Source organism: Dermacentor silvarum, chromosome 1 (assembly GCF_013339745.2).
Source record: "Dermacentor silvarum isolate Dsil-2018 chromosome 1, BIME_Dsil_1.4, whole genome shotgun sequence".
Lineage (NCBI taxonomy): Eukaryota > Metazoa > Arthropoda > Arachnida > Ixodida > Ixodidae > Dermacentor > Dermacentor silvarum.
In genome coordinates this window covers 138,742,228-138,765,879 of record NC_051154.1, presented here as the reverse complement: position 1 = coordinate 138,765,879, position 23,652 = coordinate 138,742,228, and the positions used below count along the sequence as shown (strand labels likewise).

The 23,652-nt window shown below is 46.9% G+C and overlaps 1 protein-coding gene across 6 annotated transcripts in view; it reads right to left on the bottom strand.

The window, feature by feature from the left end:
* Positions 1-23,652, bottom strand: part of LOC119436115 (apoptotic chromatin condensation inducer in the nucleus-like) — a 106,532-nt gene that overhangs the window by 27,082 nt on the left and 55,798 nt on the right. For all 6 annotated transcript variants that reach the window (XR_005188983.2, XM_037702867.2, XM_037702866.2 and 3 more), the window contains 2 exons: positions 21,970-22,082; positions 9,525-10,051 (listed from right to left, as the gene is read on the bottom strand). Coding sequence is in view for 5 of the 6 variants with exons in the window: in XM_037702867.2 (XP_037558795.1) it covers positions 9,525-10,051; positions 21,970-22,082 (640 nt within the window). In the remaining variant the exon portion in view is untranslated. The remainder of the gene's footprint in view (positions 1-9,524; positions 10,052-21,969; positions 22,083-23,652) is intronic.

Here is a 23,652-nt window from a genome sequence, read left to right as displayed (position 1 = left end):
CCACGAGAAATGAAAACGCCTAATTGAAGAATTAACAAAATTACGCTAATTAACTTCTTAATTAGTTTACGGCACATATTTCAATCTACGAATTATAGCTGCTGAGTTCGCAAGGCGTATTCACTTGGAACGAATTCTCAGGACTAAACCAGTTTCGAGATATTAATTTTCAAAGTGTCCGACGAAATCAATCAAATCAATTTATTCTCTAGTTTACATGCTGGACGGTCATTTTGGACTAAAAGCTACATACTTAGATTGACGTGACCCAAAAGATTAGGCAAGGCAATGGTACAGCAAACAGTGTGCGCACATGTACAATACTTCAGATATATTTCCAGCTGTCGCTGGAATTCCTCATGGACGAATTAGCTATGAACGGAAAGACAAAGACTATTTCCGTCACGGCGAGTTAACAGAATTGGAAAAAGTTTTAACAGAATGAATTTTAAACAACACTACAATAGCAATACTAGCTATACAAAACAATGCAACACCAGCTATACAAGATAGCATGAGACTGAATTTCACAAGATTAACATTTCGTAAGAAAACGAAACAGGATGTACATTATATACTCAGAACCATACACAAAGGCAGTATAATAATCGCATCAGATACATTACGAGCGAACAAAGTATGAGCCGAGTTCTTTCTTACTGAAATTATCAACATTTCTGTATTTCTTCAATGTGAATGGTAGGTTATGTATTCATGGCTGATGCTTTTAGTGTGTTCTGAAGTATGGAATTGACCATATCTCAGGACTTCTTGCGTTCGCATTAATGCGACGACACTCTAAGGAGGCTAATTGTTTTATGTAGTTCCAAGCTAATTCTGATATGGATGGCCTAATGGATGGTCAAAACACCGAATTGAATTAACGTAATTATGCTAATTAACATTTTAATTATTTTACGGCACATCTTTCAATCTACCAATTGTAGCAGCTGAGTTCGCAAGGCATATCCACTTGGAACGAATTCTCAGGACTAAACCAGTTTCGAGATATTAATTTTCAACGTGTCCCGACGAAATGCACGGGCGTTCCAGTTACCTTTTTGAGGAAAACGCCGTTTTATGCATTGAAGCATAAAAGTAACTGGCCTTAGCGCTACAATAATGCAATAGTGCAATCGCAAAAGCGGTAACATGGAAATGGTTTGAGGAGCGGTTCTTTGTTTCTGCGTAAGAAAAAATAAATTATACAATGTTCGTTTTTGTGGAAAAAAAATTTGCGTAGCTTGCACTGGCGGCGCAATGCTAAAGAGACAGCAGAGCAGATGGGCACCTAGCTAGTCCTGGCTTTTGGGCTAGGCTAAGCACTACGAAGTCATCCCCAGCATATTCAGATATTTATTAATTATTGATCGATTATTGATTAGCTATTGATTGGCTATTGTAAGGTATTGACCACGTATTTGGGCTAGGCTAAGCACTACAGTCATCCCCAGCATTTTCCAAAATTTATTGATTATTAATCGATTATCAACTAGCTATTGATTGGCTATCAATTGCCTATTGATGGACTAAGTTTAAGTAGTCCCCACCATTCTTAGCTAGACTTATCCAGGCTCAGCTTCGCTAGTTGACAGGTGTATGTGCCATTGCGCTTGGACCCTTTCTGCACTGCTGCCAGAATCGGCCCACATTTTAGGATTCAGCAGACACACTGAGAACTTCTGGAAGAGGTGGACGAAAGAATATCTACTGCAACTTCGATCAGTGCACTTTTCCCATGGGAGACCCACCAACGAAATAAGTACAGGAGATATCGTCATAGTCCACACCGAGAAATTACCTCGACAAATGTGGAAACTCGCAAGGGTTCTTGAAGTTTACAAGGGTGTTGTCCGCTCTTGCAAGATTCAACAACAGCAAGGAGTTATTACCACCAGATCAATACAAAAACTTTATTCGCTTGAGCTAAACGAGGGATTTGGCGGCTGGGAGTGTGTTGAATTAATCTCAGCACAGTCCCGGATCGAAGAAGAAGCACCTCCTTCCTGGAGAGAGCCCATGCTCATGAGCTCGTGCAGCCAGAGGTATGCCTGATGATTTAAACCTCACTTCTTGTCAGTAAACCGTACGGCATCTTAAACATGCATATTTAACTAATTACTTCCCAATTCATTACTTTACGGCACATATTGCAATTTACAAATCGTAGCTGGTGAGTTTGCAAGACGATACTACGTGAAATGAATCTCCAAGGTGACCCCAGTTTCGAGAAATTATTTCACAAAGTGTGGTACGCAATACATGGGCTTTCCAGTTATTTTTGTGCTTCAATGCATAAAAGAGTGTTTTGTTAAAAAAATAAGTGGAACAACAGTGCATTTTTACGGCAAGTTTGATGGTGCATGTCTCCAAACTGGTGCCATTCTGGAAAATCATTCCAAGTGGATACGAACTCACCGGCTACAATTAGTAAATTACAACATGTGCCCATAATTAATTACGTTCATTTGTGAATTTTTGTTACTTAAGTGTTTCGATTTCTCGTGCAAGTAGTGTTCACCTCTCTGAATAAACCAGCTCAAGGACTAGAATTATGTTATCTGCAACAGGCGATTTTTTAAAATTCCGGAATACATAAAAATGATCACCCTGTATACAGTAGGTCGTGGGTGCAACTGCCCTTGTACAGCGAACTAAGCGCTCAGTGGGTGCCATGTGGAATGTCCATCCCTGGTCTGTTCATCCATAGCCTCCAAGATAACGCGCGCAGGTTTTGCCTCGGGTGTGCAGAGGCAAAAGTGCTGGATGCATGCTCCCTAGCAAAACACTAATCTGGTGTGCACTCATCTGCCCCAAGATGGTGTTGTTAGCCTGTTAGCCAAGGGCTCAGGCGCTTGCTAAAGGCTATGTCACGTTCGTCTATTGGATCAGTTGATACCACTGCTTCGCTGGCCAACCACCTTCACAGCATGAACTGGAGTCCATTCTATAATGTAAAGAGTCCACTTATTTCCCAGTGTAAGATAAGCTGTGGGAAATAACAGTGATGCATTTGTAGCCTGCAGCAAACACATTCTCGTAATTTTCTGAAATTTGTAGATGTCTTCAATGCAATTCCTGGTTAGGGAACATTTATTCCCATGCTGAAGTAATTAGCTAGAACGTCTTTTACTACAAACGTTGAACGTTAATGTTGTCATCAGCATTTGATAAAAACCTTTCCATTTAAGTGTGGAGGCCACTGTCAACCGTAAGTGTAAGCATCACGTACATCATGGCAAGGGCTGTTTTTAGAGCACAGGATGTGCAGCTTTTGCCCAGTCCTCCACGTGGCAAAAACATCTACTCCTGGACACGTAGAGCTAGTTATCCTCTCCACACGGGGAAGCTGGATATTTCCCTAAGTCTGAATTTGTAGTAGTGTTAGTAGATGTGAAAAAAGCTGTTGACAATGTTCTGCCGCACATTGGAATCAAAGATGTCCACAACAAACTTATGGACCTCATAACCTGATATGGACTGACAAAAAGGGCAGTCTACTGTGAGAGAGAGAGAGAAAAAAAGCAGCCAGTCACTGCATCGCAAAGAGTGCATGTGTACAGTGAAACCTCGGTACTACAAACCCCACACTAACGAACTTTTCAGAAATCCCCTGCTGACTGCTTATAGTTTCAATGTAAAAATATTTCAGCACTACGAACTTCAGAATAACAATCGTTATTCAGTTTCCGTGTCATATTAACAACGCCTATGTACTATGAACTAATATTAAAAAATCAATGCCGCACGGTAGCACTTTGCACTTACCGGACGGTGTCGTTTATGCGCACCTTTTTGAGGCTTTTCAAGGTGTCACTGTAGTTGAATACCTTACACTGCAGTTCACAATCCATAAACCAGATGAATGCTTGTGATATTAGAGCGAGAAAATTTTCACAGTCTTTGAAGCCATTTGCACAGTACTCTCACAGGCTGGCTCACTATCTACAATGACCTCTGAGGTATGCAAGGCCTCTTAGCTGATGCAGTTAACAAATTTTAAATAAAAGACTCGACATTTAGCAGATAAAAAAATTATGCGGATCCCACGCACTGCGTGAATCGACATAAGAGAAGCTTTCTGCGCTGTTTGCTTGGATTAACGATAATTATTGGCAATGTTGACGGCAAATGTAATTTTTCAGTGTTTTGTCCAATACAAGAGTGGCGAATTGTGGTAAATGTTACCTTGCATGCACCACTGCTGTTTGCATAGTACACAGAACACATAGCAACACGTTTGCTTGAGGCGTCGTCGTCTGCCACTATTCATAACCTCCGAGAAGGTTAGTACTGTCAGTTCCTCACACGGCGCATCGCATCATGGCAGAAGTGTAGGGATGAGCGAATATTCGAATTTGTCTAATATTCGATCGAATTATTCGGCGCTCCCGAATAGGCAGCCAGAAGCCGCGGACGGCCGGTACAAAAACTAATCTCGGAGGCTATGCTTTATGTCAAAACTGCCATACATTAACCATAAATCACGAAGGCTATACGTTCTTGCATAAAAGAGTTGGAAATCTGCTAGCGTCCAACCGAAACGAAGCGATGGAGTTCGCATCACCATAGTTGTCAGTGCAAATCGTACGTGAATTAAAAAAATTAAATTATGGGGTTTTACGTGCCAAAACCAGTTCTGATTATGAGGCACGCCGTAGTGGGGGACTCCTGAAATTTGGACCACCTGGGGTTCTTTAACGTGCACCTAAATCTAAGTACACGGGTGTTTTCGCATTTCGCCCCCATCGAAATGCGGCCGCCGTGGCCGGGATTCGATCCCGCGACCTCGTGCTCAGCAGCCCAACTCCATAGCCACTGAGCAACCACGGCGGGTAATCGTACGTGAATGACAGCAATGACAGAATACTTTGTGCCTATATTGCGTTTACCGCCGCGCATAACGCGTTGGCCGTGGGATTTTTTAATCGTCAACCATGATCTCGTCGATAGCAGCCACAGTTTCTTTGGCAGCGGTTATGGCAAAAAGTAGTTTCGCTTTGACTCAATACGCATGTCGGCTGCGTGCTTAAAAAGCTGCGTAGTCTCCATCTATGATCACATAGATAGCGACCACGATTTTGTCTGAAGTTGTTGCAGTGAACGGTAGTTTTGTTCAGACTCAGTGCGCGAGCCAGCCACGTGCCTTAAACGTGTCGATAGCGGCCGCGGTTTCCTCTACATCGGTTGCGACAAACAGTTGTTTTGGTTTGACTCGGTGCAAAGCTGTCAAGGATGAAGAGCACCGGCTAGGATGTGTGATCGGTTGGTGATCAGCTTACTGGCAAAATATCAGGATGTGCGTGTGCCGCGGCCGTGCTGTGAGGGAAGTCGCGAGACCTAGATCGCTGCTGCGAGAGCCAATCAGTCATGAGCTGACAAGAATTGCAACTTCCGCACTGCTTTAGGCAAAATAGCAAAAAGATTTGCTCATCCATTCCACTAATAAAAGCGTGTTGACGTGGTAAGAATTTGCGTATTGTTTTCTGGATACCCTGATAATTCGGCATTTGGTTAATTCAGACATTTTTGCGGTCCCGTGAAATTAAAATTAACTAGGTTTTACTGTAATATGTGATATATAATACCCCCTTCGATTCGAAATTATTCGACCAAATCACTATTCACTTCGAACCTCAAGTTCACTATTCACCCATCCCAACAGAAATGTTAAACTTTAATTGAATTATGGGGCTGTACAGTTAAACCTGGATATAACAAAATTGACAAATTCCCGACAAAGTTCGTTATATAGAGGATTTCGTTATATGCAGGTTCGGCACGAAAATTCTAAAAATAAACGTTTACCGTATTTACTTGATTCTAACGCGCCCTCAATTGTAACGCGCACCCATTTTCCATTTTCGTTGAAGCACTCATCCTCTGAATGTCACACCAGGTACCGGATGCGTGGATGCGTGTCGTTTCTCACAAGCGCGAGGCATCGGAAATGAAGAGCGAGCGTCACGATGGCGTCGTAGCGTCGTGTTGTGTTACAGTGGAACCTCGCTGTTACGTCGTTTTCGACCGGTCCCAGCACAGCTCCTATAGAACTCAATGCATTGGTAAGCCCGCTGTTGCGTCGCAACCGTGGGACCATTCCCGCATGGTACGTTACGAACTGCCACCCCGCGCCGGCCCAAGCGGCCATTTTGACTTTTCATGTCGCTTGGCTTGGTGGCTTGACGATGGCATTGGCCGCCCAAAGTGCTGGGGGCGACAACTATGACGTATTTTCGGTTTCCGCCAGCAAAAGTATGGCCCTTGAGATCCGTATTTGCTATATAAAGATAGTGTCCATGACGCGTTGTGGCCCTAAAATTGGTTTTGGCTTTTAGATATTCCGTATATAAGAGTACGGCCACGATAGCGGCAAAAAAACGCGCGCGTCATGCAGCGAGCGACAAGTTGCCGCGCGTCAACGCGATAAGATCTCCCGTGCTCTCCGAACGGGCGATCAAAACAGCGAGCGCTCGTTGTTTCATGCGAGAGACGACGATCGTCGATTGAAAACCCGGCGCGGACCGGCGGCGTTCCGATTGTGATGGCTCCGTGACGTCACCCTCGTCGCTCTTTATTGGTTCTTCATCTTGCGGCACGCGGCATTTGCCGCAGAAATGGGTCTCGAACCCATTTCGCGCGGCACGCCGCAAGACCCCCGATTCCTGCCGCTTTTGCCGCGCGCGGCATGACGCGTTGCCGCGCGTTTCTGCCGCGCGTTTTTGCTGCGTGTTTTTGCCGCTAGCGTGGCCGTACCCTAAAGTCCAAGGGCGATAACGCAGTCGCCGCGCGCCGTATGCTGTATGTGCGAGTGAAAACGTGCGAAGGGAGCTGACGACCGCGTCTAAATCTCGCACGCGCAAGAAAAGAAGGGAGGAAGCGCACCTTCTTCCGTTGCGCTCGAGGCACCGGCGAGGGAGCGAGGGGTCGCGCAGGCCGTATCTTGGAAGCGATCTACATTGGGGCAGAGTCTAGCAGTGTAGGTGCGTCGGCGGCTCGTAGCTTTCTGCGTGCTGTGTGTTCTCGGCGCTCAGTTTGCGTTGAAGCGATAGACAACAGCACGAAGGTCACTTCGCTCACTTCTCCAGCGGCGCTTCCACACGCCGCCAGAGTTTGACAGCGCATGTCCGCGCTCATCGAGCGTGCTGTGTCACAGCGTGTACCAGCGCGTCGGCAACATCAACTGGAAAAGGAGAGAGTGCTGGCTTGGCGGGCTAGGCCAGCTGCAGCAAGCGGCAGGATCAGGTTTGAATGAACGAAGGGGGAAAGGTCACGCCCGCGGCAGCAAGATCACCGGCAGGGCCGCCTGGCACACGCACGCACGCACACGTGCGCTCGCTTCGCATTCCATCGCGGCGAAGGTGCTTCCGGTTGCTGCTCGCGCAAAAATGACAAAATTTGGGGCGAAATCTCTAGGTGGTCGGAGGGGAAAATTCGTTATATCGAGGGGGTCCCCCGCTGCCACTTCGTTACGTAGAGGTCTCAAATACATGTGCTTCTATGGAGTAACGGCGGGGAATCGAAAAACTTCGTTATATCCAGGAATTCGTTATATGGAGGTTCGTTATAAGCAGGTTTAACTGTACATGCCACAACCACAATTGGGTTATGAGGCACGCCGTAGTGGCAGACTACGGATTAATTTTGCCCCCTCGAGATTCTTAACGGGTACCTAATTCTAAGTACACGAGCATTTTTGTATTTCGCCTGTTGAAATGTGGCTGCCGCGGTCAGGATCGAACCCGCTGCAAAGCTAGCATGGTGGGCACAGAAGTGTTGAAATGATGTGCGATGCCTAGATGCTATGTACTGTACCGTACCTTGAGCTTAAATTTATCCAGTTTGTCCGAAACCACTTTCGTGTCTAGTAGTACCTTCTCACATTGCCTTTTCCCACACCTGCCCTCCCCACATATATGGTAGTTGCGAGCGAAGAGTGCCAAGGCTCTAATTCACTTGTTTCGTGGCTGTGTCAGTTCTACCCATTCTCTGCCCGCTCTCCCCTACATCCTCTCTACCATTCTATTCACCTCACCTATGAATGGTTGCACATTGGAGAAAGGTAAGCGCTGCAATTTCTGCATTACTTTTGTGGGGGTCACGGATAATTACAGCCATCAAGAGGGCATTGTGGTGACGCCCAGGGAAGCTCCAGAGGGCATTGTGCACATGCCTAGTGGTACAAATTTTCAAACAAGCTTCTTGTCTCGCTTTCCTTTCTGCCACGCTCCTGCCATGTATACACGTAAAACATGTAACAAGTCAAGCGGCACAAGACAAGCGAAGAGGAAGAAAACAATCTAAATAATGCGCGGCGAAGATCACACAACCGAAGTGCAGCCGGCCTGCTCTCGCAAGGCGCACAGTCCAAAATGGCGGCATAACATGCTCCGACGCTAGACGTCGCCCCTGTCGGCCAATGGCGCTGCTTAAACGTCGGTTAAAAGGTATATACCTCCGAGGGGTTCGGTGCCGGGACGAGCAGAGTCTCGCGAAAGCGAAACCATCTCCAAAAGTGATCGCCTGAGAATTCAAATCTTCCGTAACAACGAGCTTGTTTGAGATTTAAGCACTTCTTAAAAGACTGCACAATCATTTCATTTGGGGTCAGTACCAGGCCACTTTATGTTGCACAGAACCTTCGCGACTGGCCTCGCACTTAAAATGGGCCTGCCGCTGGTCCCGCCAACCGCGAATCGTTGACGTCGAGACACCGAGCCGCGGTGAACTTTCGCAGCTCCTCGGCCATTAAAATAGCTCATCTCTCGAAGTGACCGTCATACCGAATGCGCTGCGTCGCCATAACGTTGCGAATGAACGGAGTCGAACCGCAAAAGGCCGTGAGGTATTGCAGCATCGTAACCAGTCACAAGTAGAGCCAGTACAGCAAAAACAGTGTCGATTCCAACCAAAAACAAGTTCTGACTTCGGTCGACTTGTCTGTGGATTGGATTGAGACGTAAAGTTACAGGTTGCCAACGTAACGCTAAAAATCGCAATTTGTTTTCAAATGGTCAATTTTGCCGTTATTCGAATGGAATGTAACGAGAGGGCAGAGTTCAAGCAACAAAAATTTTTAAAAACTCGCGTTACAATTGAATAAATATGGTAATTTTTTAATAATTTAGTCTATCTTCCTTGGAACTAGTGCAGGTTCGTGCCGCGGGTGTACTCAGGCGGTCTGTACCTGTTTTTTGTGCAAGACTGAGCGTCACTTCCTACATTTTTAGTTATTTGATTATATGACGCCCGAATTACACGATGGTTTTGCGTGGTCCCCTCAAAGTCATAATCAGGGTTCCACTGCATTTTTTTATTGTAATCAACCTTTTAATCGTCATTCTTAATAAATTAACTCATCTACCGTAATGTATGCTTGGGATGTAGCCATGTATGTTCAACATAAACATTTGAAAGCAAATAAATTTAGTATAACATTTCTTAGTGTCTCTAACAAGTTGACATGTTTTCGTGTCCGACTATTAATTCCATCCTAAAGATTTGACATTCGTAAGTAAGCTTACCTTTTAGACAAGGGCGCTCTGTCAGAGATCACACGGAGGGCCTTGCGCTCAGCACTTGGTGCTGTAATTGGCGACGCTCTTTCTCTGGCCACTTTCGTTTCCTTCTCGTTTGCATCCGGCTTTTTTAGGTTATCATCTTTACTAACTTCTCTCGGAAGTTTGTCAGCTTTGACTGCCTTCTCATCCCTGCCAAGGGGCTCTTCATTTTCGTCTTGAGGGAAGCGCTCACTCTTAGGCAGTCTATCATCTGTAGGTTTCTCATCACTCGAAACCTTGTCACCCTTCGCAGACTTCTCACTGTGACTAGTCTCTCCATCTTCCCCCCTTTCCTTATCATTTTCTGTGTTGTCATCGCAGGGTGGCATTTCTTCGCTAGTACGTTCATCTACAACCTGCACTTTGACTGGTGGCTCATCAGACGCCTCCTCAAGCTCTGCGACTGGTGACTCTCCAACAGATGCAGTGACATGCTCCTCTTCAAGCTCTTTGGGCTTGGACAGTGGCTCTTCAATATCAGGTATCAGGTCCTGCATATGAAAAAGATAAAAATATATGAAAAAGATGAAAAGATAGGTCACCATACAGTGTAGACCACTTATAACGTAAGTCACCAGAGTCGCGAATATCTGCACTATAACCAAAACAACGATTTTCAAGGCCTGAACATATGCAAAACATGTCAAAACCGCCGCACGTATCCAAGCAACGAAGTGTGTGATCAGGAGTTTTGCATCTGTTTAAATTTACAAATGTTGAAAGGTCCAAGTACCCGCGCCGCGGTCTTCGCATGAAGAAGGTAAGAACCAACAATAATATTAGCAATAATAATATAATAATAGTAATACAGTCGAATCTCGTTATTTCGAACTGCCGGTTTATTCGAACTGACGCTGTGGTCCTGTCAAAGTTACGTGTATTCCATTGGGCGAAAACGCCCGGTAATTCGAACGCGAAAGCATTTGCGATGGTTAATTCGAACATACCGCGCACCTTAGCAGCGCGCCAAATTAAAGTCACTGGAACCTGGAAAGTACCGCAACCCTTTTCTCTTCGCCGCCGCGCCGCCGATTGGTCAGCTGCAGTCAGGTGATCACTTTCCCCCATAGATGGTCCACGCCGTGCCGGAGCGGACAAGCAGACAAAGGCATCGCTGGCACACGCCACACGTATGAGCGATCGACGAGGTCGAATTTTGCATTTTGAGTAATTTAGGGCATATGGAACTTTCCTAGACTTAAAACAAAACGAAAGGAAATGCCCGGGTGCTGCGCTTTCGGGTACAGCAACCACCGGGAGTCTGGAAAAGCTTTTTTAGCAATCCCAATTAAGCGGAAAGAGTGACAGCAAGCGCCATGACATCTGGCTGCACCGAATAAAGCATGAATTTGATGATATAGCAAAGTTGAGAACATTTGCATTATCATCGAACTACCTAAATGCCATATGTGATCGAGATCCAAGCTATTTCACGCGTTTGCTTTGAAGGCTGCGATTCGCCGTGCAAAAACAAAGCGAGGATCGAGATGCTCAGGAATATACAGAACCGAGCAAAAGTGTCGGAATGCGGGTGACTGCGTAAAAAACGACATTATGTTGTAAGAAAATCATTGCAATAAAGATCTGTCGACCTGTCAATATCGAATATTAAAGTATACATTTTCTTGTCTGTTGTTGTTTATTACTGCTTCAAACAACGGGAACGTGACCCGCATAAATCTGTTTTAGCATATCTTTACTGGTGCTGCACTTAAGGACCGTTTATCTTCGTCGATCTGTATCAATGGTTTCGAGCGCAAGTAAATCAGTAGCCACGTTCGATAGCAATTACAGCCTTGCTTATAAACGATGCGTGGCAGTGCTTGATACCTAGTGAGCCTAAAAAAAATCCTGTGTGACACACGAGCATCAGGTTTGTTTGGCATTTAGAACGAGTGGCGCACAGTTGAATGCTTCACTTTCTGAATACATGCAATTTATATCGTATAGAGCTAAGCGAAACACAGTTTTGTTTGTGGATTTCACAGGGCCACGGCGACAACCATCGTGCTGTTCTTCACTGTAGCAAGCCTAGAAAACTCGAGAAAGAGCTGCTCACGTTTTCCGCAACGTGTCGAATAGCTACGAGCGTAAAACAGTCAATGTAAACAAACCCGAGATTCACGTAGGCCTGCGACGTATAAAATGCTTAAACACGAGTAATGTTGCCTAACTATGCAGGCTGTCAAGCAGCTTAGTAGACTTCTTGATAGCTTCCCAACGAGCACAAAACTTATCGGGAAGGTCAACACACGAAAGAACGACCGCTCGAGTGCCAGTTTGCTGGTCTCGCTGCATGCAATTTCGCGCCTGTAAAAATCTTCCGATTGTACTTATCTGTACTGCTTCGCACGCATAGAAGATGCAAAATCTCATCTGTTATGTAAAGGACGATGAAATCTGTCGATTTGCAATAATATAAATCGCTGAAAGCGAAGCTACATAGCTGAGCAGCTGCTGCCCGAGAGACGCATTCTCTGGCAACAACCGCGCAGTGTTGCCTGCGCGCGCTCCAGCGGTACTTTCCACGTTCCAGTGCCTTTACGCCAAATCACACGGGGTGGCGCCTCCGACTGGCATTGCTCTAACACCGCCACAGATCAAAAAAAAGCTCAGACCCCTCAATGCCACGCACGAAAAAAGGGAAAAAAAAAAACACCTGCGGCGGAAATTTCACCCTCTCTTAAATGACAAGGTCGCCGTTTCTGCATCGCGCCGGAAGACGCGTGTACGTGCCGACTACAGTGTACTAGAAAACCGTATTCTAGTACACTCTAGTGCCGACGTTTCAGCCACGCGGAGAAAATGGCAGTGAACCCTTCTTTATGCTTCCTCTATTTTCTAGTCACATGTTGACCTTGCACGCTGCGGTGGAGGCCCAGTACGGCCAACAAAACTGCCCACGCCGGCAAACGCTCGCCTCCCGATAACGGCAGAAAACGAAACTTCGGGGAGCGGGCTGGCGCCGGCATGGAGGCGGGCACGCACGTAGGCAGTCGAAGGTGAGGGAGCTACGAGGGGGTAGAGAGGGAGGGCGAGGGAAGCCACCGAAGTAAATGCCACTTAAGCGGCCAAGTTGCTGAGGCCAAATCCACTTACCTGCTGCCCTTTTCCCTCACCTTCGACGGTCTCCGCGCGCACCTGTCGCCGTTTCCCTGTTCCGATACGATTTCCCTGTTCCTACGTTCACAATCGCGAAAAATAAACATAACCCCATAGAGGAATGTGTTATTATGTTGCGGTTAATATGTTCCCGAAAAATACGATTATTTGGCAGCAACATTCAGCATTGCGGCAAACTGCGGTCGTATGATACATTCTGCAGCGAAAAATTATCATTCAGGTGTGCAAAAAGGCCACTCTCATGGGCTTGTGAAGTGCTAAGTGGCAGACAGCTGCCGCGTGGCTTCTCTGCAGTGCTCAATTCCCCCTCCCCTCCGCGACTTCTCTGCATTGCTCGTTCGTCCGAAGTGATGAAGCGCGGCAGCTGCGGCGAGCATTGACTCTTGTGTTACCTCGCCCCTCGCTTCAACGCAACTACTAAGCAGCGAAAATAGGCAGACGCCGCGCCAAAATCGTTGCGGAGGTGGTGGCGGACGGCACCTGAAAACAGCGGTGAGAACGAAGGCTTGTGCCCACCGGCTACCTTCGCCGAAGCCCTTGCTGGCCTGGAAGCCTTACAAAGCTTCTTTCGCACAAAAGACAACGAAAATGCGGACAAGGGTCTGCATTATACGCAAAAGGAGATGTTCCTGTTCAAGGGTGTGACGCACCAGCAGAAAATAGTCGAATCTCGATAATTCGAACTCTAAGAGGCCCGAAAATTTTTCGAATTAAAAGAAGTTAAAATTAAAAGACAGACTTATTTTTGATGCATCTGTGCACCATAGCGCTACGTACGAACGGTATGAGTCATAAAATATTGCGGCGCGCAAGCACATAGCGAGCGCGGGCCACGAAACTGCCCTCGCCGGCCAACGCTCGCATCTCGATAGCACCTCTTCCTCTTCACAACCACAATCTCTCTCTCGCATCCCGATAACGGCAGTGAAAGAAACTTCAAGGAGTGGGCGGCGCCGGCACGGCGAGGCGCGCGGAGTCCATCGAAGGTGAGGGCGGAGAGCGGCAGGGAAGCACATTTGGCTTTGGCAACCCTGTCGCATACCTGCCAACCTCGGAACATGAAAATTCGGGAGACTGCCGCGTAAGGGGGGGAGGACAAAAAAGTTTCACCCCCTCCCCCCAAATAAATTTTGTTTCGCCGCTGTGCGAAACGGCGCACGTGGTAGAGTCCATACTTATCACGACTTCGCAAATTGACAAAGCACAGAAACTCAGTCGTGTATGATCTCAGAAATACAGTAAAACCTCGATAATTCGAACTCGGTTAATTCGAAGAATTTGAGCGGTCCCGTCATTCTCAATGCAAATTCAACCGGATAATTTGAATGGCCCGCGTGGCTCTATTCGGATAATTCGAAGTTTCCGGCTGGTAGCAATGTGCGGCGGTTAGGTGAGGGCGCTCCGTACAGTCGCCAACTGATTGTCCGGGCTCGTGGGGACTGAAAAATAGTCCGAAAAACTCGTTAGGCAAAGAAAATTATTAGTGCGGCTCTAATGTATTAGTGCTCTAATAATGCCCTGCCTCATACTACGCTTGGAGGGTATCGACTTCCTTGCGCGGCAGTGACGTTGTCTCCGTGTACAGTCGACACGAACGTCACCGCGTTGGCGATCTCCGCCAACGGAGTTCACCATGGAGATCCAAGAAACAAGCTTCGCACCGCTTAGCTCTAACGAAGGCACAGGAGGTAGCGCCGATCACTAAGACATGGGTCTCCGAGACGCCTGCTCAATGTACACTCCGCGTTCAAAATAGTAACCGAAACTTTAGAGATAAAAAAAAAAAGCTTTTTTTTAAAAAGCTGCAGCGCGCCGCAGCAGCGAGCGAAGGTTCGTGCGGTCTATCGCTTCTGCGGCGAAAGCACAGCGCATAGGTCAGGGCCGTCTGGAGATCGCTTTCAAGATACGGTGCGCGCGAGAACCCGCTCCGGCGCTAAGTACGCAGTCGCGTTTACGCTCCGCCGTGCGTTCGCTCTCCATGAAAGCGCGCGTCCCCCGCGCGCTGTCACTCGCACATATGGCGGGCGCGCGGCAATAAAAAAACATCCTACAATAAATGGTGAAAAGGATAGTGCAGAGCGCATATACTAGAAAGGAAAAAAACAAAGTGCAGTACTCTGGAGCGTCTTATCAGCCAAGGAAGAGCGGCCATGGCCTCCGAGACAGGAGGATGGCGCGAGCTCTCTATTGATAGCGAGCGCCTTCCAATCTTGGAGGCTATACAGCGAGCCACTGGAATCCAAGCCAGTGCAAAATCCAACATGGCGGCCTCCAAGATTGGGTAGTGTGGCTCGGAAAGAGTGATTTTTAGTCCGGGAAATCGACCTTTGGGGTCTCAATTCGTCCGAAAAATTGGGTGCGAAAATGCATGAACTCAATGGGAACCCTGACGGTGCATTTTTGAAGTCCGGTATATCCATCAAGTCCAAATTTTTGATGTCAAACACCCCCACGCCCGCTTTCGCGGCAGTTATCGATTCCGTGAACATCGTTCGCAACTTTGTTGAGTGCAGTGCGGCTGATATTTGTATGCTACGTGCTGTGAGCCAGCTGGAGAGCATGGCACTAGGGGCGGCGAACTACCGCGCCAAGTAATCCCGCATCAGTGATTACTTCCGAATAATCTTTCTCGGACATGGAAAATAAAGCTGGTTTCTTTTTGCGGCAAGTTCTTACTTGTTTTCTTTTTTTTTAAATGCATTTCGGTTAATTCGAAAATCCGCTTAATTCGAAGAATTTTCGTGGTCCGGCGACCTTCGAATTATCGAGGTTTTACTGCACTTGAAAGTATCTTATTTTTCAGTGTATAAGACGTGTTTTTCCCCCCAAATTTTTCGTTGGTGCGTCTTATAGAATTGTATGACATATGCACGTTTTTTTCCCCCCGGAAAAACTGCCATCAACATCGGAGAGCCAACGCACGGCAGAAAGCAAACGCGATCGTCGCGTGAAAGGCCGTGGGGGAGGGAGGCGGGGCAACGCTGTGCTACGGCACCAAATACGTATCTTGCAACCGAGCGCAAGGGGAACTGGCAACGCAATATCCCACGCGAAATCAAAAAAGCGGGAAGGCAGCGCGGGAGAGAGAGAGAGAGGGGGGAACAGCTTCTACTCTGCCAACAAATACGTTTGCACTGGCTGTGGTGTCTGTGCATTCGCCGCTCAGTTTCCGTTGATGACAGACCGCACGATTCTTCGTCCGCTGCAGCGGCTGCGCCAGCGTTTTGACAGTCGTCTGCGGTCATTCAGTGTGATCCATTCATGTTTGCTTGTGCGCGATGACACCACGCTTGTGTATTCTGGTAGAAAGCGAATGTGTCCAAGTTTATGCAGCCGATAAAACTACTATCCCTACTTCGAATAGCTCTCTACCAATTTGCTATCGCATGGGTTCTCAAAGTGGGTTCCGCAGGTCCTTGCTCGCGGTTCCGCGAGCCACTGATAAATTTTCCCTGGTCCCGCTCTCGACAAGTGTCTAAAACAGCAAACATGAGGCGCGATTGATCCAAAGAACCTCCATTACTCATGCCCGAGTTACGGTGCCCGAGTGTCAAAAAGCACATCACAGTGCGTAACAGCAACGCGCGAACTGCGCAATAAATACGCAAGCAGCTTGTAGCCACCCAACCTCTGAGAACAGGCAGCGCGCCTAAGCTTTCGCACTTCAATCTCGGAGGCTGTAACTTACCACCATGCGCCTTTCTCCTATTTGTAGATAGGGTAGGTGCCGATAGCGTGCGCACTGACCTATACGTTTGAGGAAAAATTAAAAAAAAAAACACCGCATATCCACGGGGTGAATGATGATGAGTGGGCGAAGCTCCGGAGGGAATCATCGGTAAACCGTGAATCTTCCGTGTAATTCGCCCAGTCTCACCGCACTAAATCGAACGATTGACTTCCACCAATGACACGCACCATATATGACATCATTCCTATTTTATAACAGCGCCCTTCATTATAATTGCACCATCTCCCACTTAAGGCAACGCTAGCACAAACGCGTTAGAAACATGCAGTACTCTCTAGTAAGGGGGAGAGGCCACAGCGTCTTACGCAGCCGTTTACACATGCCGGAACGTGCACCGCGTTTGCCGACGCCATCACGACTGCTGAGAGAGTATAACCCTCGTATTCACAAACGCTCCTCGACTTGAACTTGACTTGCCACCGCCTTCACTGCGTTTCGAACGCGCTGCCCAAGGCGGTGGCCAGTCAAGTTCAAGTCGAGGAGCGTTTATGAATACGGGGGTAAGGCGGAGAGGCCACAGCGTCTTACACCAGCTTCTTACACAGGCCGTAACGCGCTAGCACAAACGCGTTAGAAACGCGCAGTCTTTCGTTAATATTGGGTATTTATTGCCATCGTGGTGCGTGTGTCCATGTGCGCTTCGTGGCGTAGTGGTTAGCACCGCGCGTTCGGAAGCGAGGGGTCCCTGGTTCGATTCCGCGCTACGGACAACTTTCGGAATTTTTTATTTTTTTTCATAAAAGTAGACGTGGCTACCTACTACTACTACATATTACAGAGGAGGGACAGACCCACACCCTAAGAAGCTTCGCCCCTAAAAAACGGGGGAGCACTGCAAATGCGCGCCGCAGAAGAGCAAGAACGGCGTAGCGTCCATCCGAAACGAAGCGGCGCAGTCCACATCGCCATGGTCCTCAGCTTGCACCGTGGTCCGCAGCGGCAATCGTACGCGGCACGTGACTGACAGCAAACGCCGAAGCGCTTCGTGCCTAATTGTGCCTTTAAAGCCTCTATTCTTGCGTTTATCGCCACGCGTAACACCGCGTTCGCGGCTAGTCGCGCGTCTCCGTAAGTACGTAGTCGCTATCTCTGATTGCGTCGATAACCACCACAGTTTCGTCCACAGCGGTTGCGGCAAATAGTTTCATTTTCACTCGATGCGCGCGTCGGCTGTGTGCCTTCACAACTGCGTAGTCGCCTCCCATGGCAGCGTCGATAGCGACCGCAGTTTCGTCCGCACTTCTTGCAGCGAAAGGTAGCTTCGTTTTGACTTGGTGCGTCTGTCAGCCGCCTGCCTTCTGAACCGCAAGGTCGCCGTCCATGATAGCGTCGATAGCGGCCGCGGTTTCGTCGACAGCGGTTGCGGCAAGCAGTAGTTTTGCTTTTACTCAGTGCAAAGCTGTCGAAGATAATAAGCACCGGCTACATCGCGATGGACGGACAATTTGTTGACGAGCAGCTGAGTGGCGAAAAAATAATCGGGATGTGCGCCCGTTGGTGCAAAGCGCGTCTCAGATGAAAACGCGCGCCGCGAAGGATGTCGCGAGGCCTTCGCCGCTGCTAGCGCTAATCAGTCATGAGATGAAGAGAATTTCAGCTACCGCACTGGTCTTGTGCTAAATAGAAACAAGATTTGACGATTCATTGAGTAAATAAAAGCGTGTTGACGTAGTGCAGCATTTGTTTGTTTCCTTGATACCCTCGATAATTCGGTTAAATCGGGGGACGGGGGGGTTCCTTGGCACTTTATGAAGCTTAGCAGGGTTCCCTGGGATGAACGTACCTGAGAACCCCTGTGCTATCGCAATTGATGGTTCGCCTTTCGGGCAAAACTGCGAAATTTTTTTTTTGGTTGCTATTAGCCAACACCGTGATAACTTGGGATATATTAAGTACCACGTGACCACAAGGTAATACCGCAGCGACTCGCCGCACATCGAATGCGTTTGCCGGCTGTGAATACGGGGATTTTGTCTATATTCTTCTAGCTCGATTGGTCCGCGCTTACGCGGCTGTTTGAGTAACGTATTCCGCGCGCTTACTTCTTTTAGTTATGCGTGGAATGAGCAACGTGAGCGTGCTGCAGAAGGAAATAAGCTGGATATCACGAAGATAACCAGGAGAACGTAGCAGATATGGGTAGCTCATGCTAACGCTTTTACACCCTATCGTTTCCTTTCTTTTATTTCATACATTCGATTTGTTTTACAAGACTGCCTCCCACGCTCTGCTGATTCTTTATTAAGGTGAAATCCTTAACTGGCTCTTGGGAAGCGGAATGTGTCCGTCGGCGGGGCCACGGTACCAAAAATAAATACAAACCACGTAACTCTCGGGTCTCGTTCGCTTGGCATATAAACGAAAGTATAGCGTGCAAAGGCACAAATGTGTGACTAAGATGAGTGATGGGTCATGGCATTAGTAACTTGACATACTCGCATTCACGTCACAATTAACGACAACAATATGACGTGTGGTGCAAACCCACATATTTTTCGTCCTGAAATCCCTCTAATGGTGTGGATGTGACGATACGAACGTGTTGAATGCCAATCTAGATCTCAACGTGTCGAACTTACCCATATATCATGAAGAACTGAGAGCACAGGTAAAGGGTTTTACATCCAAAAATCACAATATAGCTATCAGAGATGCCGTTTTGGAGGGCTCCGGTAATTTCGACCGCCTGGGGTTCTTCAATGTGCACCTATATCTATGTACACGGGTGTTTTATGCGTTTCGCCTCCATCGAAATGTAAGCCGCCATGGCCGGGAATCGAACCCGCGTCCTCGAGCTTAGCAATCCAACCTGCCAAAGCCACTAAGCTACCATGGCGTGTAGGTAAAGGGTACACGAGAAATATATGGCGGCAAAAAACAATACAAACCAAAATAAATGAAGCGCTAACAGTGCAACATTGTGTACGTACGCCTCATTTCATAATTACGTGCGAACGTCAGAAAACAAATGTGATGCATTACAGATGTGCAACTCGTCTTTCGCCTTCTTGTGTTGCAAGAGCGCAAACACTAAGCGCATTTTAACAAGAAACTTTAGAAATATTTATGGCGTATGCTCGCTGGTTCCTACACAGCAAATATACTTACTGATAAATAATTACGTACTTGTAGAGGAAACTAATTACCAGAACATAAACTTTTCATGTTTTATTGTTATTGAAGGTAATTATTTTAGGGATACATAGAATCAATAACAATATTTGTAGTGCATCAAATACGGTAATCATCAAGACGATTTCCCACTCAATATAATGCAAGCATAAACATCGCCCCGCACCATGAATACTTGTTAGTTTACGTAAAAAATCGCACGTTAAGCAATAACTATGATATCATGAGGAGTTACATGTTGGTAATTTCAGAGAAGATTCACGAATTATTAAAACAAGGCTATTGCAGCATTACCTTTAAAATAAGAAATTCGTAAATGGCTAGACCAGTAGTTATCTATTCATTTTAATGTAGAAAAAGATACATTTGTTTACCTATTGGCTGGAATGGCTTTTCTTTTGAATGGCTCAATTTGAAACAAGCTTCGCTCACGGTCAACCTTAAGGTACATCGCGCGCGAAGATTGTATTGAAGAGACAGCGTACAGCCAGAATTGTTCGTGTATGCGATCTCTGAAGCGAAGTAAGCCAACAATATTGTGGCGTTAGGGTCGTGTCTGCTCTTTCTCTTCTTTGCCTTACACTTTCTCACTGTGCTCCTGTTCATAATAAAATATCGTCGAGGCTAAAAAATTGTCCGATAAATACATATGCAAATGGCTGTAAACAACTACTGACCGTGAGTGAAAAGTGCGTAGTGGTGAGCGCTTCGGTCACTGCACGCACGAAGTACTTCACTTGACTGCAAGCGCGAGTAATTTACTTTTTTCGTTACTCTTATTCTTGCAAAGCATGGTGCTATTGACCGCGTACCCATGCGAATACCGTTTTTTACGTTCTTTTCTTGCGCGCGCTCATTAGCGCGTTTACGCAAGCACAGTAACCGCATTTTCCGCACTTAATACCGGAGCTAGGCTGCGCTGATGAGTACGACATGTTAGTTTTTGCATTCTCTTGCTGCCCAAGTAGAAGGACAACACTCAAAGATGGGTAAGCTCCATGCAGCACCACAATGTTGAAGTTAAATAGACTAAGCGCTTTCCGTGCGCTGCCCAGAATGCCCTCGCCAGAGCCGACACTTTGGACACTCCCCTATATTCTAGGTCACTAACATGGCTAGCACGTGGCTGTGTTAATCGGGGTTCCGCAGATGAAATTCCCTTCCTGGCTCATTTTTTGTCGCCTTATAAATGGTGTGCATACTTCTTTTTCTTTTTGATGGGGGGGGGAGTCTCTCGGAATGTACCCCCCCCCCCTTCTGCCTGAAACAATCAAACAAATGCGGTATGTCGCCCCCATGACGTGGGTACGACGTAAGTACGTACAACTGTAGATGTGTAGTAGCATCTGCAGTTTCGTCCGCAGCGTTTGCGGCAAAGTCTAGTTTTTTTGACTTGGGCAAAATTGTCGAGGTTGAACAGCGCCAGGTAACATCGCAATGAATGGACAATCTATTGGCGAACAGATCACTGGCAAAAAAAAATAACTGGATGTGCGTGGGGGAAGTCAGTCAGACTATGGCACCCAACAACCCCATCATTGTAATGAGCAATGCTGTGTTAAAGGGGCCCTGAACCACCTCTCGGCCTTGGTGAAAGAACACAGTCCGCGGATAGCATACACAGCTGTGAACATCTCGGCTAAATTTTGCAGTCGTGTGTGGCATGTGGATCTCACAAGCAGAGCGAAAATCACTTGTCTCTTTAACGCTCTCTTTTCAACAGAAGCCAGATCCCCACACTTTTCCGCAGGTACCGGTACGTACATGCTTTCCTCTCCTCCGCCGACACCTTTGTGACTAGGACTTGAGCTCGCACACGGTGCCTTTGCCCGTGCGGGGAGCGCGTACTTTGTGCTGATCCTTTCCTGACGCTAAGCTGACGAGCACCGCCCAGTGCTAGTGTGAGGTCGTACCACACCGAGCCGCACTTGCCGAAGGCAAAAGCCGAAAGACTTTGCCTGAGCTCTCGTGAGTCGACCCATTGGTTATCGCCAGAGCAAGTAGCACAGCTGCCACGACTTTTCCTAGCAGCGTGTCCCAGCTTGAGCCTGTGCTTTCGCAGCGACGTGCTATAGGCACCCGTTTCTGTATTTTCGTCCTTGGTGCGAGACCCCTTTAGTTCCCCGCTGCGCGTGCGTTTATGCAGTGCTCCTGCCGACGGATTCAATAAACGGTTTCTGTTAACTCAGTGCAATACTGTGTTTTTGCGTGCGTTGCTCGGTAGCCCCTTGCGGCCTGAGCTCGCGCGCAGCAATGCTGGAGGCGCCGGCTGACGCAGCCCTGTGGCTTGCTAAGCTTGAACCCGTGGTGGTCGGTTTCCTGTGAGACACTAAGAACCCACAAGATGGTGTTAGCATCAACAAAGATATACTTTGCTCTCAAGTGCTAAACATGCAAACATACCTTCAGTGCAGCAGTAGAAATGCTTACTGAAGGACCAAGAACAACATTCGTGGAGCCCCATCTGCGTTTTCGCTGTGGCCTCTCCTCTTTATCTTCAGAATCCTTTTTCAAGGCTGAAAATAAATGCGCATGCCAAATGTACTGTAATTTACACACCACTTTTCAGATCACACTTTTTCCACATAAAATTTTAATACTAAAACAATGCAGCTTTGAAACAGCTTATCTACAGCTACAGCATGTGTCTGGAAAATCAAATCTACTATTTGTGCCAGAAGTTTAGTCACAGGGTCTACGAAAAAGTTCATTTCCGCAAAGCTTGGGCACACAACCTGCAAAGCACCAACTTGGTGAATTCGAAGCTGTGCAGTTTAGCAGGAATTCCACTTTTTTTAGCACCAACAATGCCTATCGGCAAATTGTGACCTGGCACAGAGCACTAAGACCACATGTTAATGGTGCAAACAAGATGATGTCTGAACACACTGTAAACCAAACAAGATGATGTCTGAACACACTGTAAACCACACAGCTAAACTTTTTACTCTCGAAGACAAAGTTTATCAGTTGAAATGGAATTGGAAAACATTACTACACGAAGTTGGAAGGGGGGGAAGAGATTATTATAGTAAACAAACAGAAAAGAAACAATTCAAGCTTGTCTTAAGGCTGTTTCACATGCTACAACTGTAGCGAGAAAAAGAGATGCAGTCGGACACGTTGCAATGCGATTTATAGAGGGCCCATTTCAATTCGACAAGGGTGGCGATGTGGGCTTGTTGGTCTGTCATCATGGAATGGTATTAATAGCGTTAAAAAAAAAAAAAAAAAAAACGGACACGAGAAGAAACGCTTGTCGTTTTCGTTTCTTCTCTTGTCAGTGTTTTTTTTTTTTGTGCTTCCAAATACCATTCCATTTCACATGATTGCGATTTCAACAATGTGGCTGGTGCAACACCCACGGTTGCTTGCAGCCAGATTTCATGGCATACGCCCCATCATTTTTCGAATGTAATGAAAGGTCTTGTGATATATGATATTATTGATCTGTCTTAGGAGCAAATAATATCCTTGTTTTGTAATTTAAAAATGCTTTGAAGTTTAAATTTGTTTTGTAGTGTGCAACAGTGGTTCTTGGAAGTTCAGTACGAGGAGACATGTCAGACGTAAACAGCTGTTCACAGCTGGCCATTCAGCGCTGTACGTTGTCACGTGTGCCTTCTATGTGTCGTTCTGCCTCCGCTACAACAAATTAGAAAAGGACCTACTGAAAAGCCCATATAGACGTTTTCACTAGGGCGCTTCCGACAGTCTGGCGTGCAGAGTATGTGTCAGTGTTGCCTGTTCGGTCTGGACTGTGAGCTTGCCTTGCGCTTGCATTGCGGAGTGGTAGCTTTCCTTCGATGTTTCCGTCTATTTTTGTAACGAATGACTAACGCTCGTAAATAATGGCATATATACCCATCAAAAGGCTACAGGCCAGCACTGTGCAGTTTATGGGTGCACAAACAACCAGCGGAAAATAACGATCTTGGGGACTAAGTATGCCCACAACACAGCACTCCGCGAGACCACTGCCGCGATGTGGTATGTTCACGCTTCGCCGGTCTCCTGCATCACCTGAGGACTTGGCATTTCAGTCTAATGTGAACTAATGCACACATCAGTAAAATAACGCATTTA